This window comes from Bubalus bubalis, chromosome 3, assembly GCF_019923935.1.
Source record: "Bubalus bubalis isolate 160015118507 breed Murrah chromosome 3, NDDB_SH_1, whole genome shotgun sequence".
Classification (NCBI taxonomy): domain Eukaryota; kingdom Metazoa; phylum Chordata; class Mammalia; order Artiodactyla; family Bovidae; genus Bubalus; species Bubalus bubalis.
In genome coordinates this window covers 29,257,260-29,270,821 of record NC_059159.1, presented here as the reverse complement: position 1 = coordinate 29,270,821, position 13,562 = coordinate 29,257,260, and the positions used below count along the sequence as shown (strand labels likewise).

Below are 13,562 nucleotides of genomic sequence, written 5' to 3'. Positions count from 1 at the left end.
TTCTTAAGGCCTAGTGTCACCCATGATGTTTCAAGGTGTGTTGTAGATTGAATTGAGTCATGTAAGGACATGCCATTTCGGAATTTGTGAAAAGCAAGGAAAGAAACCAGCTGTGCTGCACAGTGTGGATCTCACATGAGTTGTGTGCTGGAGTCACACAGTATGTTTTTAGTCTTCATCAAAGTTCCAGTTCCTGAGAACGCTTACTACACTCATAACTTTTGTAAACATTCCAGGCATCTCTGCTCTTGAATTTCCTGTTCTTTTACCCAGCATAGTTTCCTAGAAGTATTTTTCCTCTAGATCACATAAGGAATAAGTCACAGAATGTAAGCAGATGAAGCTGTATTGCCGTGGGCCGGCCGTGGGCCCTTCCTGTTGCTGTAGAGGGGTGTGTATCCCCTTCTTGTTGCAAGTCTTCCTCCTCAGTGTGTGTGTGCAAACCAGGAGACTTCTTGAAATGACAGGTGTGATGTTTTCGGCTATATATATATATATATTTAAGATCATTTCTTATTCACATTCAGATGTGATCACTTGGCTTCTTCTAGAATTTTCTCTCAATATCACCAGTGGGTCAAGTGAAAGGAGATTGGTCTCACTGGATTTCTTTCCTTTTCCATGACTCATGTCTGCAGGCAGTGCCAGCCCTCCGTGTCCCCACACAGCGCAGCTGCCCCCATTCCCGTCCCCACGCAGGTGAGGAACTACCAGCGCATAGAGCAGAACCTCACCTCCACTGCTGTCTCCAGCACAAATCTACATGGCTCTCCACGGTAGGTGGGCACTCGCCCCTTTCCCAGTTCCTCCACCTGTCTTTTAAAGTCCTTGTTGTTATTGAAGGTTCGTCACTTTCCATAGCTGACTACTCTCTTACGTGGATGTGTGCTAGAGGTGTATGAAATTGAATAATGATGAATGTTTTTGTAGTGGATGTTTAAGCTTGGCCGGGTAATTCATATGGTGTGATACAGTGCTAGTGGTAAAGAACCCGCCTGCCAATGCAGGGGGAAAAGGAAATGGCAACCCACTCCAGTACTCTTGCCTAGAGAATTCCGTGGACAGAGGAGCCTGGTGGGCTGCTGTCCATGGGGTCGCACAGTGTCAGACACAAGTGAAGCGACTTAGCACGCATACATGCATTGGAGAAGGAAATGGCAACCCACTCCAGTATTCTTGCCTGGAGAATCCCAAGGACAGAGGAGCCTGGTGGGCTGCTGTCTATGGGGTTGCACAGAGTCAGACACGACTGAAGTGACTTAGCAGCAGCAGCAGCAGCCGCCAATGCAGGAGACTCAAAAGATGTGGGTTTGATCCCTGGGTCAGGAAGATCCCCTGGAGAAGGGCATGGCAACCCACTCTAGTATTCTTGCCTGGAAAATCACATGGACAGAGGAGTCTGGCAGTCTACAGTCCTTGGGGTAGCAGAAGCGACTGAAGTGACTTGGCATGCATGCACACATGCATGATACATTCATATTTGAATTAAGGAACTCTGGAAGGATACATTAGAAATGAACATAGCAGTAACCTTTTGAGTAGGACTGAGGAAGTGTTGGAAATTAAGTAGAGGGATCCAAGGTGGGAGGGAGACCTCACTCTGTAGTTTCACACACTTGATGTCTGTTCCATACAACTTGCTCCATACTTTAAAAAATCTACTGCATGGCATACTGTTTGGAAGCTTTAGTAAAAAAGACGGAAATAAAGTCCTGGAAGCTGCCAGCGAGGGAGTAATTGTCTTTCTCCCCAGATCTGCAGTGGTACGAAGGTCTAACACCAGCCCTCTGGGCTTCCTCCGTCCGGGATCTTGCTCCCCAGCGCCGGCAGATGCGGTTCCAGCCATAGGACGAAGACTCTCCACTGGCTCTTCCAGGCCTTACTCGCCTTCCCCTCTGGGTAAGGAGAATACGTGGCAGTTGATTCCCTCCTTTTTCATGATGACGCCTGTGACAGGACCCTCCCTTAGGAGCCCAGCTCTTGGTGGCCTTGAGTCCCAGCTGATAGGGAGCCTTGTCCCTCCCTCCAACCCTCCACTGCTCTGACTGCTTCTTGAGGGTCTGTAAATCCATTCAGAGCACTGTTGGAAATATGATAGTATCCATGGATCTTATGGATAAAAAGCATCTCTAAACACAAAATCAGATACCCTAGGTTAAAGCATATATAATTCCTGCCCTGCTTTGGTGCTAGGATTTAAGAGGGTTATAAGGCAGTGGTGTACATAACTGTGCCAGGCTGTGTCCACCAGAGGCCCTCCTGCTACGGGGGGCAGGGGCGGTAGCTCCTCCCCCTCTCCCGGTCACGGTGTACAGCAGCAGGGGGAGCTCGGAAACCACCCCCAGGACACCTTGGGAGGCCATAGAACAGCAAATCCCAACCTAACAGAAAGACCCCAGACCACATTTTCAGGAAAACTGAGAGACAGAGAAAATGCTCCAACTTGAGAATACACATCGGAGAGGCCAGAGCAACTGAGATTGCAGAGTCTGAGAGACAGCCACCCAGCAGAAATGTAGGGGCAGCAGGACAGGGAGGGCCAGCATACACAGACACTTCCAAGAGGAGGGCCGCACCCCCCATCACAGCTGCTGGAGGAAACTGAGAGGCAGGGGGAGACGCCTCAGCAGGAGGGAGAGCGAGAGACTGCGGCAATGCCCAGGGGCCCCGGTCGCAGAACAGGACCCCAGTGACACTTTGTCAAAAGATTACATCAGCACTTGCCCTGTTGCAATGGTTTTGAAATTATTTTTAGCTGAAAAATATTCTTCAAACAAAACCATGGCTCTTCCTCATCCCCTCTGTAACCCTTAGGCTCTCCCGGTTCCAGGGGCGAGGCCCAGCCGCACTTAAGTCAGTGCCTCTTCTTTTTGGTGGACACGTGTCTCTCGTCTGCCGAAGCTCCCTGAAGCCTTCCCTGGCTCTCCCTCTGGTTAGTTTGGCTTCCCAGAGGTAGATGCAGAGAACGTTCCAGAGAGTGCCTGGGAAGACCCTGCTGGAGATCAGGGAGGAAGCAGGGGCGGCAGGTGCCCTTCAGAGTACCTATGGGCCTGACCCCCAAGGGGGAGGGAGCGGGGAGGAGTGGGCAGGAGTTCTGAGGTAGTGAGTCCTAAGGAGACGTCTCCCAGGCTGAAGGAGCATCCCCAGGCACCATGCCATCCAGATCTGTGACCCATCCAGTCACAGTTGGGGCAGCATGGGAGTGACCTTGGCAGGAACATGGTGGGTAGAGGGCCAGCTACTGGGCCCCGGCAGCTCCACGGGCTGGATGCTCGGGACCAGCTTTTCACATTCTCTGTCATGAAGGCATGTTGAGGGTGTGCCTGGCTCTCTCCTGGGACTCTGCTCTCCAGGCAGGCCCAGTGGGGCTCTATTCTCAGTGAGCCCAGCACCCAGCATGCCGGCCACTTAGCATGCACAAGCTAAACTACATCTTTGCTAATTAAATTCTGTCAGCTGTAATATACAGCCTGTGCACCTGTTGCCTGTTCCATCCTTTACTAGTTCTGAGCCATTTCTGCATCCTTTCCCCTTTCCTTCTCTCAGTGGGCACCATTCCTGAGCAGTTCCGTCAGTGCTGCTGTGGGCATCTTCAGGGCCACGAATCCAGGAGTAGGAACTCATCAGGTAGGCAATGTCCACACAGTGTACATAGTTTAAGTCCCGTCGTGAGTGAATTCAAGTTAGATTTTTCCAGTCTTAGCAAACCAATAGATTTATATGAGATATTTTCTGTGCTCTCCTGTCTTGGTCTAATGTCCTCTAGTGCATCATTGCTGATTGGTTGACTCCTGGGCATGTGATTCTTTCATGAAACCAAGTCTTAGGAATTAATGACTTGGCTAAATTCTGGTTGTCAAACAGACAATGAAAATCAATCTAGAAAATGAAATTTCATTACTTTGATTAATATTGGTTTTAATAAGAGCTACCAGTTAGCATCATATAAAAAAGAAATGTGGGTGTTTATTTGCTTTATTATATAAAATATATATGTCTGAAAAGATATGTGTAAATCACACTCTGATAAGTCAAATCTTACACGTGCATTTGAGGCACTGGGCAGTTAAAGGAATGCTCCATTACTTAGAAAAGAACTCTTTTCTTGGTTTAGTGTTGCAGATTTTATGTTCCCTTAAAAATAGAGCTCAAATAACTTTCTCCAGATCATAACATTTTGTCACTGTTTATTGGTACATGTGTATATGTATACACACACGTATGGCAGAATGTGGGTCTAAAAACTAAAATACTAGATTTAGGATGAGATTAACCTAAGAGTGGTCAGCAGCAGTATCTCGTATTTACTGGTGTCTGTTTTGGGGAAGATAATGGTTATCAGCCACCAAGAAGGTTTGTATGTCTTTAACGTTGGTGGTGGTGGTTTGGCTTGCAAGAAGCTCCAAGGAATTTGTAACTGGAGCTCCCGGCTTATGGACATTAGATCAGTAGCAGCAGGGTTGGGAGGGGAGTTCCCAGGTCATAGCCAACCATTCTTTGAGACCTTGTCTCCCAGTGTTCCCCTGAGAGGCAGGAAGTCTGACTATGAGTATTCTGTTTGTAGAGAAGATGGATATTTTAGGTTTCAAATGAATTTCATGAAACTGACAAATATCCATATATGCTTGTTATTTTTAGACAAAAAAACAATCTAGGAAAAATATATTATCTTTCTAGTTTTCTTGCCAACATTCTTTACTTGAATAAGGAGTTTTTTTCTAGGTTAGCTTGAGTTTCTTTTAGTTGCTACATGAGAACAGAGAATAATTTCATTGATCATACACGTGTGTCTTCACATAAAGAGTAGAAACCATCTTGTTCAGTGTAGATTTGTGTTGTCTTCATTAGCTTTAGCCATTTACTCTTTAATTTTCTTCGTTGGTAATTAGACATTGCATTAATTGAGTTATGTGCTTGCTGTTGATAAAAACAGCTGATAGCCCACAGTCATTAACTTCTGTCTCAATGCCTTTGTCAACTGTTTTGTAAAGGAGCCAAAAAATTGTGTCTTGCCAGGTAAACAATTTTTAGAATATCTCATGGAAAACAAGACATTCGTTAGAATTCTCATTTAAGAGGTGTCTTCTTGACTCCCCTTTTCTGTTCTGTGCTTGTTCTGTTTGGGTTAACGTTGCCTCTGTGTCCTTGGCAGGTTCTCCCGTACCGCAGGCCCAGTCACCACAGCCTGTCCTGTTGGGCGCTAGACTGCAGAGCGCCCCCACCCTCACCGACATCTACCAGAACAAGCAGAAGCTCAGAAAACAGCACTCTGACCCCGTGTGCCCATCCCAGGCCGGGGCTGGCTACAGCTGCTCCCCCCAGCCCAGCCGGCCTGGCAGCCTTGGGACCTCCCCGACCAAGCACACCGGGTCCTCCCCGCGGAGCTCAGACTGGTTCTTCAGAACTCCATTACCAACCATCATTGGCTCTCCTACTAAGGTGTGTTTATTTAGCCCTCATGTGGATGTTATGACTTTGCTAAACGAACATTTCTTAACTGGGGCACTGTGTTCTGGATGGTCAGTTGGATCCAGTAGCAGACCACAAGAGAAATTGAAATAGGGAAGTTGATTACTCCCAGGTCCCGGGAGAAGCACCCAGGGGCCACACAGGGAAGTTGAGTCAGAGCACAGACAAAGACAGGGCCTGGGCATACGCCTCTGTTAGGTCTGTGGGTAGAGTGCTGTGGGGTTCTGGCCTAAGGCTGGATGGGTCATTCCAAACCAAAGAGCAGGGTCTGGCAAGTTCTATGAGGGTCTTGTCTTAAGGGGTGCATAGTGGGAGGGCCCCAGGAGACGGGAAGGTCACCAGGCCTGTCAGGGAAGCCTGATCCGGAACTTACTCACTCTTGACTCGGTGGGCTGCTGTCTAGGGCGTGCACTTGTACAGGGAGCTAGTGTCAACGTAAGGTCCCTGCAGTCAGTTTAGCAGTAGCTTAACTGAGCTCTCAGGAGTAGAAAGCTAGGTCATGAGCTAGTCTAACAGATACTTGTGGAAAGCATTCAGGGGGAGAACAACCACAGTTAATCAGCACCTGCTGTGTGCCAGGCAGAGTGTAAGGCCTTTACTTGCTGCATGTTTTACATTCATTATCCTGTTTACCCTGAAGAAAGGAAGCAGGCTTAGTGTAAATGAACTGGTCAGGGTCACAGAGACTGGATGTAGAGGGGCCAGATTTGAATCCAGGCCCTCCACAGTCCGGAGTCTCTGCTCCAGCCTCTGCACCACGAGCCTGGTGACTCTGAATGGAATTACTCCATATGTTGGAGTAATTTGCTTATGTGTTTTTCTTTAGACCACAGCTCCTTTCAAAATTCCCAAAACGCAAGCATCTTCCAACCTGCTCGCCTTAGCCACTCGTCATGGGCCTTCTGAGGGGCAGCCAAAAGACGGGAACAACCCAAGGAAATGCACTCACTGTGTCCTGGTACAAGGAGGGGAGAGGCAGAAGTCCGAGCATCAGGTCAAGGCAGCGTTTGGCAGGTAAACAAGGACATTTCCTTCCAGCCTCAAACTTGAAGACTGTAGCAGTGCCTCTGTTTCTACGATAAAACAACCAGAGCAAACTAGCAGCTGCTCTATGCCAGTGGTTAGTGATACTGTGTACAGTTAGTGACTCTGTGTAAACGTAGCATCTCAGAAAACCAAGATGCTTCCTGCACCTGTGTGAATCATAGCTCATCCTAAGTTTCCTGAGGGGTCTGTTTCTACCTTGTGTTTTTCTGGTTATGAAGTTAATCTCTGCCTTGAATTGTTTGGTCTCTATTTTTGTCTCCTTGTTCTTTGACTTCGCATTAACCCTTTTATGGCTTGGCTTAAGTCACCCTTGTTATTGATATGTCTAGATTTTTTAAAAGTATACATTTACATTATAATTTTTCTTTTTAGGTCCGTCAGTACTGGGAAATTATCAGATCAACAAGTAAAAACACCTTTTGGTAGACATCAGGGCAGCACGGACAGTTTAAATACAGAACGACCAATGGATACAGGTAAGAAAAATCTGGTTTCCTTTAGGCACATGATTTCTTAGTTTCCTGTTGCTGCTGTGACAGATTACCACAAGTATATTAGTTTACGGTTCTCAAGGTCTCACTGGACTGAAGTTAAGGTGTGGGCAGGGCTGTGTTCACTCTGGAAGCTCTGGGGAGACTGTATTCCTTGCCTTTCCAGCTTCTAGGGATCACCTGCTCCCCTTGGCTCACCTGCTCCCCTTCCATCTAGAAAGCCAGCCATGGCCAGTCTAGACTCAGACCTTCTGCCTGCTTGCTATCCATTTGAAGGCCCCTTATGATTGCATTGGACCCACTGGATAATCTCTTTAAGACCAGCTGATTAGCAACCATAGTTCCATCTGCAACTTTAATTCCTCTTTGCCATGTAATGTAAGTATTTACGGGTTCCAAGGGTCAGAACGTGAGCGTCTCTGGCTTGGCTGTGAGGGTAACATTCTGCCTGTCTACTCCTGTTGACTGTTCATGAACCTGCTGACCCACATCTCTTCATCCAGCCTCTGTCATATCATCTGGTTTCTTAGGAGCCTGCCAAGACAGCAACTTGTGCAGTGTCTGGATGATAAGCAACCCATGAGTTAGGAGGAGTTCTGACCAAGATTGTTTTTTATCAGTAGGATAACACTGGCCAAAGTTACCTTAAACACATACGTGTTCTTCAGCATTTCTTATGTAGCTGGCCTATCCTATAGAGAGCCATGGGTCACTGAGATCCCTGGCTCTTTCAGTTGTTCCAGAGATCTTTATGTCCATGGGCCCACACCAAGATTACTTTGGATTGCTTGTCAAAAAAATGAAATCAAAGGGCTGGTTCCATGTTCTAAACCAGACTTGTTCACTTGAGCTTTCTGGAAATGGATTTTAGGAATCTGTGTCTCTAGCAAACTCCACATGTGATTATTATGGCACATTTAAATTTGAGAATCACTGTTGTAATCTTTGTTCTTGTTTTCTCTATAATACTTTTATTGACTCTCCCGTGAATCTCCAAAGCAGGGGATGTCTAGACCAGTAAATATCTTGAGTGTGGTTTGTGGTTTCTGTACAACAGGACTTCACTTTTCACTCCACTCTCATCTGGCATGGTTTCTAAAGAGGAATCTGGTGTAAGTCTTACCCTTGTTCCTCTGATGTAATAGATGAGATGTTCTCTCCCCACCCCACCCCACCCGCCACCCCCTACACACACACAGTTTGACTTTTTTCAGGAATTTTTCTTTGATTCTCTGCTGTTTGAATATGAAGTGCTTAGGAATAGATTTTTTTTTTTTAATTCTAACCACTTGGTGTTCTTGAGGCTTCCTGGACCTGTGGTTTGATTCTGCATTTGTTTGGGAAATTATTTGGTCTTTACTATTGATACTTCAAGTATTTCTTTCGTTCCTTACTTTTTCCTTCCGATATTCCCATTGCATGTATATTATACCTTTGTGGTTGTCCCACAGTTCTTGGACATTCTGGGGGTTTTGTTTTTGGTTCTTGTTTCTCTTTGCTTTCCAGTTTTGGAAGTTCCTACTGACGTACTTTCAGGCTAGCTGATTCTCTTCTCCACCATGTCCTGTCTGTTGATGAGCTCATCAGATACATTACTCATTTCTCCTCTCTGCCACGTCCTGTCTGTTGATGAGCTTGCCTTTTAATTTTTTGTTGAAAGCCAGACATGATATACTAGATATAAAGAATCAAGTCAAATAGTGTGAGGTCTTTTTTATTTTTTGCCACAAGTGAGGCTGTGTGTAGGGTTTGCTGTAGCTGTAGGTAGCAGGGTAAACTTTTCTCTGGTGTCTTTGCTTTTGTTCCCTTTTCTTGGAGTTTCCCTAGATACACCTATGTCATGCCTAACTCTGCATTTTCTTCTAAGAAACTATAAGCTATAAGGCAGCTTAGCTCTTAAGTTTCTCCACATCCTCACCAACATTTGTTATTTGTGGTTTTTTGAGGATGACCATCCTGACAGGTATGAGGTGGTGTCTCACTGTGATTTTTACTTGCATTTCCCTGATGATTAGTGATGTTGAGCATCTTTTCATGTACCTATTGACCATATTTTTTTGAAAAGTAACTTCTCAGGTCCTCTGCCCATTTTTTAATCAGGTTTTTTTCCTCACATTTTTATTTCCAGTTCTTAGTTTCCACATTTTCAAATTATTCTCAGCTGTGACTGCAGTTCACGTATTTTAGAAGTGCACAGAAAACTGACTTCTAGGCTTTGGTGAAAGGAAGATTCACAGCTGTGAAGAGATTACTGTAAAATATTTTTCATGGAGCTCTAAATTGAATTCTCTGTTTTTAAAAGTAATAAATGCTTATTGTAAAAAACCAAAAATCTAATGTAACAGTGAAGTCTCCCTGTAACCCTGCCCTCTGGAATATAGCACTCGTGGTGAACTTCTTCTTTCAGCCCCTGCAGGAGCCTGTGGTGTTGCCCTGGCCCCCGCTATAGGAGCAGCAGCAAGTTCTAGGGCTGTGATGTTCACAGTGGGGTCTCCCCCACACAGGGCCGCAGCCACCACGTGTACCCACACGGGCCTTCGGATAAGAACCACCTCAGGTGAGGATTGACTTAGTTCTGCCTTGGGCTCTTGTTTGGGGTGCATGTTCTGAAAAATGCCTTCATGGTGTGAAATAATTTCCAGTGACGTGGATATAACAATCTTCTTTACTTTAAAGGGTTATAAAAAGTAAATGAGGGGACTTCCCTGGTGGCCCAGTGGTTCAGAGTCCACCTTCCACTCTAGAAAGCACCAGTTCCATCCCTGGTCAGGGACCTAAGGTCCCTCCATGCAGAGCGGCCGAAGAAAAGAGAGAAAGAAAATAACAGTTTATACCTATTAACTAAGCCAACATTTAAATAGTATAACCCAGTGCTGTGGAGGCTTAGTGGGAACTGTGTGCTCACTTTTGGCTGCTTTAGAAAACAGCATGATGATTCTTAGAGCTGTAGAAGTGTGTATAGTAATATTTGACCTGTGGTAACTGCATTCTGTTTATGAGACCACTCACAGCAAAACGGTCTTATAAAGTATTTATCACACATAGATAACTCACAAGAAGGTGAGATCTCATCACAATGTTGTTCATGGTATTAGAAATCAGAACTGGTGTAAGTGCCTCCAGATCAGCACTTAGATAGGGTTTTAGTGATGTACCACCTATGGCTGAGTTTTCTCACCTGAGGACTGCGGTGCAGCAGGGGAGAAAGGCGTATGCTGCTGCTGCTAAGTCGCTTCAGTCGTGTTTGACTCTGTGCAACTCCATAGACGGCAGCCCACCAGGCTCCCCAATCCCTGGGATTCTCCAGGCAAGAACACTGGAGTGGGTTGCCATTTCCTTCTCCAATGCATGAAAGTGAAAAGTGAAGTCGCTCAGTCGTATCCGACTCTTAGTGACCCCATGGACTGCAACCTACCAGGCTCCTCCATCCATGGGATTTTCCAGGCAAGAGTACTGGAGTGGGGTGCCATTGCCTTCTCCGAGGCGTATGCTAGAGTTTGTCTAAAACAATTTAAAAGCAGCTGTGATGAATCTGTGAAGGATGCCTACAGCTGAGGAATGAAGGTGAGCGTTGGAAGACAGAGCCTGTTCTTGGGCTGGGGTGGGAGCGGGGTTGCTCTTACTGGTTGCCATACTGCCTGGTGATCACTGGGTGCTAATCACTGAGCGCTGTCCATGTCCTCTCTCCACAGGGGGCTCTAGCGGCTCCGGGGGCTCTCTGTGCTCCATCGGTGGCCGCGTGTGTGGGGGCTCCCCGCCTGGGCTGTGCTCGGGGTCTCCCCCTCCGGGAGCAGAGGCGGCCCCCAGCCTGAGACACGTGCCTTGTGGTGCTTCACCCCCCAGCCTGGAGGGGCTCGTCACCTTTGAAGCCCCCGAATTGCCAGAGGAAACGCTGATGGAGGTGGGAAGAGACCCTACGATGTGTCCTTTAAGGCTACAGTGAGGAGAGAATTGATAATGAGCGGGGAGAATCAGAGAGCAAGTCCCAGTGGTTCTCCCCATGACTTTTTCTATCTGAAACCTTGGTGGTGTGTTTTTAGAATTATGTTGACAGTGACACTCATTCACAACAAGCTTTGGTTCACAGGAAGTGACACATACAGATTTTGTATTTTTAATGCTTTTATCTGAAGTTTATTTCCTACTTATGGTGGTAGTGATTTAGTCTCTAAGTTGTGTCTGACTCTTGAGAACCCATGGACTGTAGCCTGCTAGGCGCCTCTGTCCATGGGATTCTCCAGGCCAGAATACTGGAGTGGGTTGCCATTCCCTTCTGCAGGAGATCTTCCCAACCCAGGGATCGAACCTGGGTCTCCTGCCTTGCAGGCAGATTCTTTACTGACTAAGCTACGAGGGAAGCCCTTTTACTACTTATAGGACTTTTAAAACATAATCTTTTCCCTAAAACCATAACTTTTTATTCTCAAAGCTTACCTTACCTTACAAGATAAAAATGATATGCTTAAACTTAGGTCTTGAAAAAGTAAATTATAATGCCAACTGAGTCAGTAACGCTGAGAAATACAGCTTCCCAGCAGATTGGACAGTCAGGTCCCTCCATGGAGCTTGTTCTCCAGGGAAAAACAGGTCATAATGTGCAGCATGCTGAGCACACATCCAGAACAGAGGTTAATGTTACGATTCCATAGCCTGTGCCAGCTAACTCCTCAGCATCGACTCTAGGCCATCTTCCCGTGGACTGCATTTGACCTCAGTCAGTGCAGATCACCCTGCACTTCAAATGAAAATGACCTGTTCTCCAGACCATCGAAGGCACTAAGTGTCCATGCTGGACCCCTAGGATTTCTGTTGTGTGTGGAGGAGCATTAAGTATCTCACATAAAATTCATAAAATATTGCATGCAAAATCTTAGTAGTGATTCTGTGGTAAGTTTAAGCTGTAATTTTGAAAATATATATAATGTAAATTATGTTCTAGTAAGTGTTGGAACATACAGTCCAATTTGCTGTTGCAGAGCAGGGAGACTCTCAAAAGTTGGTTCGTTTATTCTCCTGTCTCAAGGAAACTGGTTTTCATCCCTTTTAACCATGGAAGGAGAGTGAAAAACTTAGTCTTATTTGAGATTTCAAAATACACTGCTAGCTAAAAACAAATCTCAAAACAGCATTAATTTTAGAATACCAATTTTTAATGCATTGCTATTATGTCTATGTCTGTACTTCATTCTAACTGAAAAGATCATGAAATTTAAAAGCTTTATTATTAGGAATCACTACTGAGGAACCACCAGAAATTTAAAGAAAGTATCTCTGAAATTTTAAGCCAGTAGAATTCATGAAACTATAGAGAAGTGTAGTCTCATGTCCAGAATATGCTGAAGTTCTTATATCTCAGTATCTATTTGGTCATGTTTCTGTCTCGTGTACATTGATTTAGTTCTGTGTTTCATTTTTTCCTGGTGAAAGCACAATGGCCTCATATCTTTGAGGCTGAATGTTGTGGTTGCTCTCATACATGCCACAAAACACATGACACATCTTTGATTTCATTTGTGTTTATCTTCTGACTAGTTTTCTGGAATTTAGAAATTTCAGCCTCCTTTGATCATTCTGATATTGATACGTATAGAAAAATATCAGCAGTGGCCACGGTTGGTATACAGAAATGAGTATGCACCTCTCCTTAACCTGCAAGTTCCTAAGACAAGTTGGCTTTGCCTTAGCAAGAACATGCAGACACCTTACGCCACCTGAACTCAATGCTGCTGTTCACGGAGTGTGTGCTGGACCTGACGGCTGTGCGCGGGGGTAGCCCGGAGCTCTGCGCATCCGCCATCTCCGTGTACCAGATCCAGGAGAGTGCGGTGGTAGACCAGATCAGCCAGCTGAGCAAGGACTGGGGGTAGGTGGCCCCTGCTTTCTGTCTCCTTCCTTCCTTCCTGCTCTCCGTACACTGGTGTCCAAGCTGGAGGCCTCGCCACCCACTGCAGGTCATGTCTGGTTAGCAGAAGTGTCAAGGAGTCTCTGAGTTATTTCAGTGCTCAGTTTCACTGTGTGAGCCAAGACCGGAGGTTCTGCAGCCTTGATTTTAAAGATACTTGATTATAAAGAGATGTACTCTTATCTGAGTGTGCCCCTAGTGTTAAAAGTACACTTTTTTCCACGCCGACCTTTCTCCTTTCAGGAGTCCTTTGTGCACTAAGAGTGTCAAGGCGGGTTGAGATGGGGCCTGGCCTGTTGGTTTGCAGGCTAACACTGTGCTTGCTGTCTCTGGGCCAGGCGGGTAGAGCAGCTGGTGTTGTACATGAAAGCTGCACAACTCCTGGCAGCCTCTCTGCATCTCGCCAAAGAGCAGATCAAGTCCGGGAAGCTGAGCCCGTCCTCGGGTGTGAAGCAAGGTAGGCTGGGGCGTGATGAGCTCCTGGGGGCCCAGCAGTCCTCTCCCCTTGCACTGAGAAAGGGGTTTTTGATGAGGGGTCACTGTGTTATTAAGTCTTCTTCAGTGGGAAAAGATGCTGGCTTCTCTGTTTTTAACATAGAGCAATCAGGTGCTTTGCTGTCAATCCTCTCTTGACTGAGAGAGAGGACATAGGA

General features: G+C 46.1%; 1 protein-coding gene across 11 annotated transcripts in view; it reads left to right on the top strand.

The window, feature by feature from the left end:
* The window catches only part of ULK2 (unc-51 like autophagy activating kinase 2), a 58,843-nt gene that overhangs the window by 40,325 nt on the left and 4,956 nt on the right, over positions 1-13,562 (top strand). For 5 of the 11 annotated variants that reach the window (XM_025280501.3, XM_025280497.3, XM_025280496.3 and 2 more), the window contains 10 exons: positions 639-776; positions 1,754-1,899; positions 3,547-3,627; positions 5,153-5,439; positions 6,296-6,483; positions 6,889-6,992; positions 9,415-9,564; positions 10,700-10,908; positions 12,692-12,870; positions 13,248-13,366. In XM_025280501.3, the coding sequence (XP_025136286.2) occupies positions 639-776; positions 1,754-1,899; positions 3,547-3,627; positions 5,153-5,439; positions 6,296-6,483; positions 6,889-6,992; positions 9,415-9,564; positions 10,700-10,908; positions 12,692-12,870; positions 13,248-13,366 (1,601 nt within the window). Of the gene's footprint in view, positions 1-638; positions 777-1,753; positions 1,900-3,546; positions 3,628-5,152; positions 5,440-6,295; positions 6,484-6,888; positions 6,993-9,414; positions 9,565-10,699; positions 10,929-12,671; positions 12,871-13,247; positions 13,367-13,562 lie in introns of those variants that run through there. The other 6 variants (XM_025280505.3, XM_025280499.3, XR_003107878.3 and 3 more) reach the window with 5 other exon arrangements.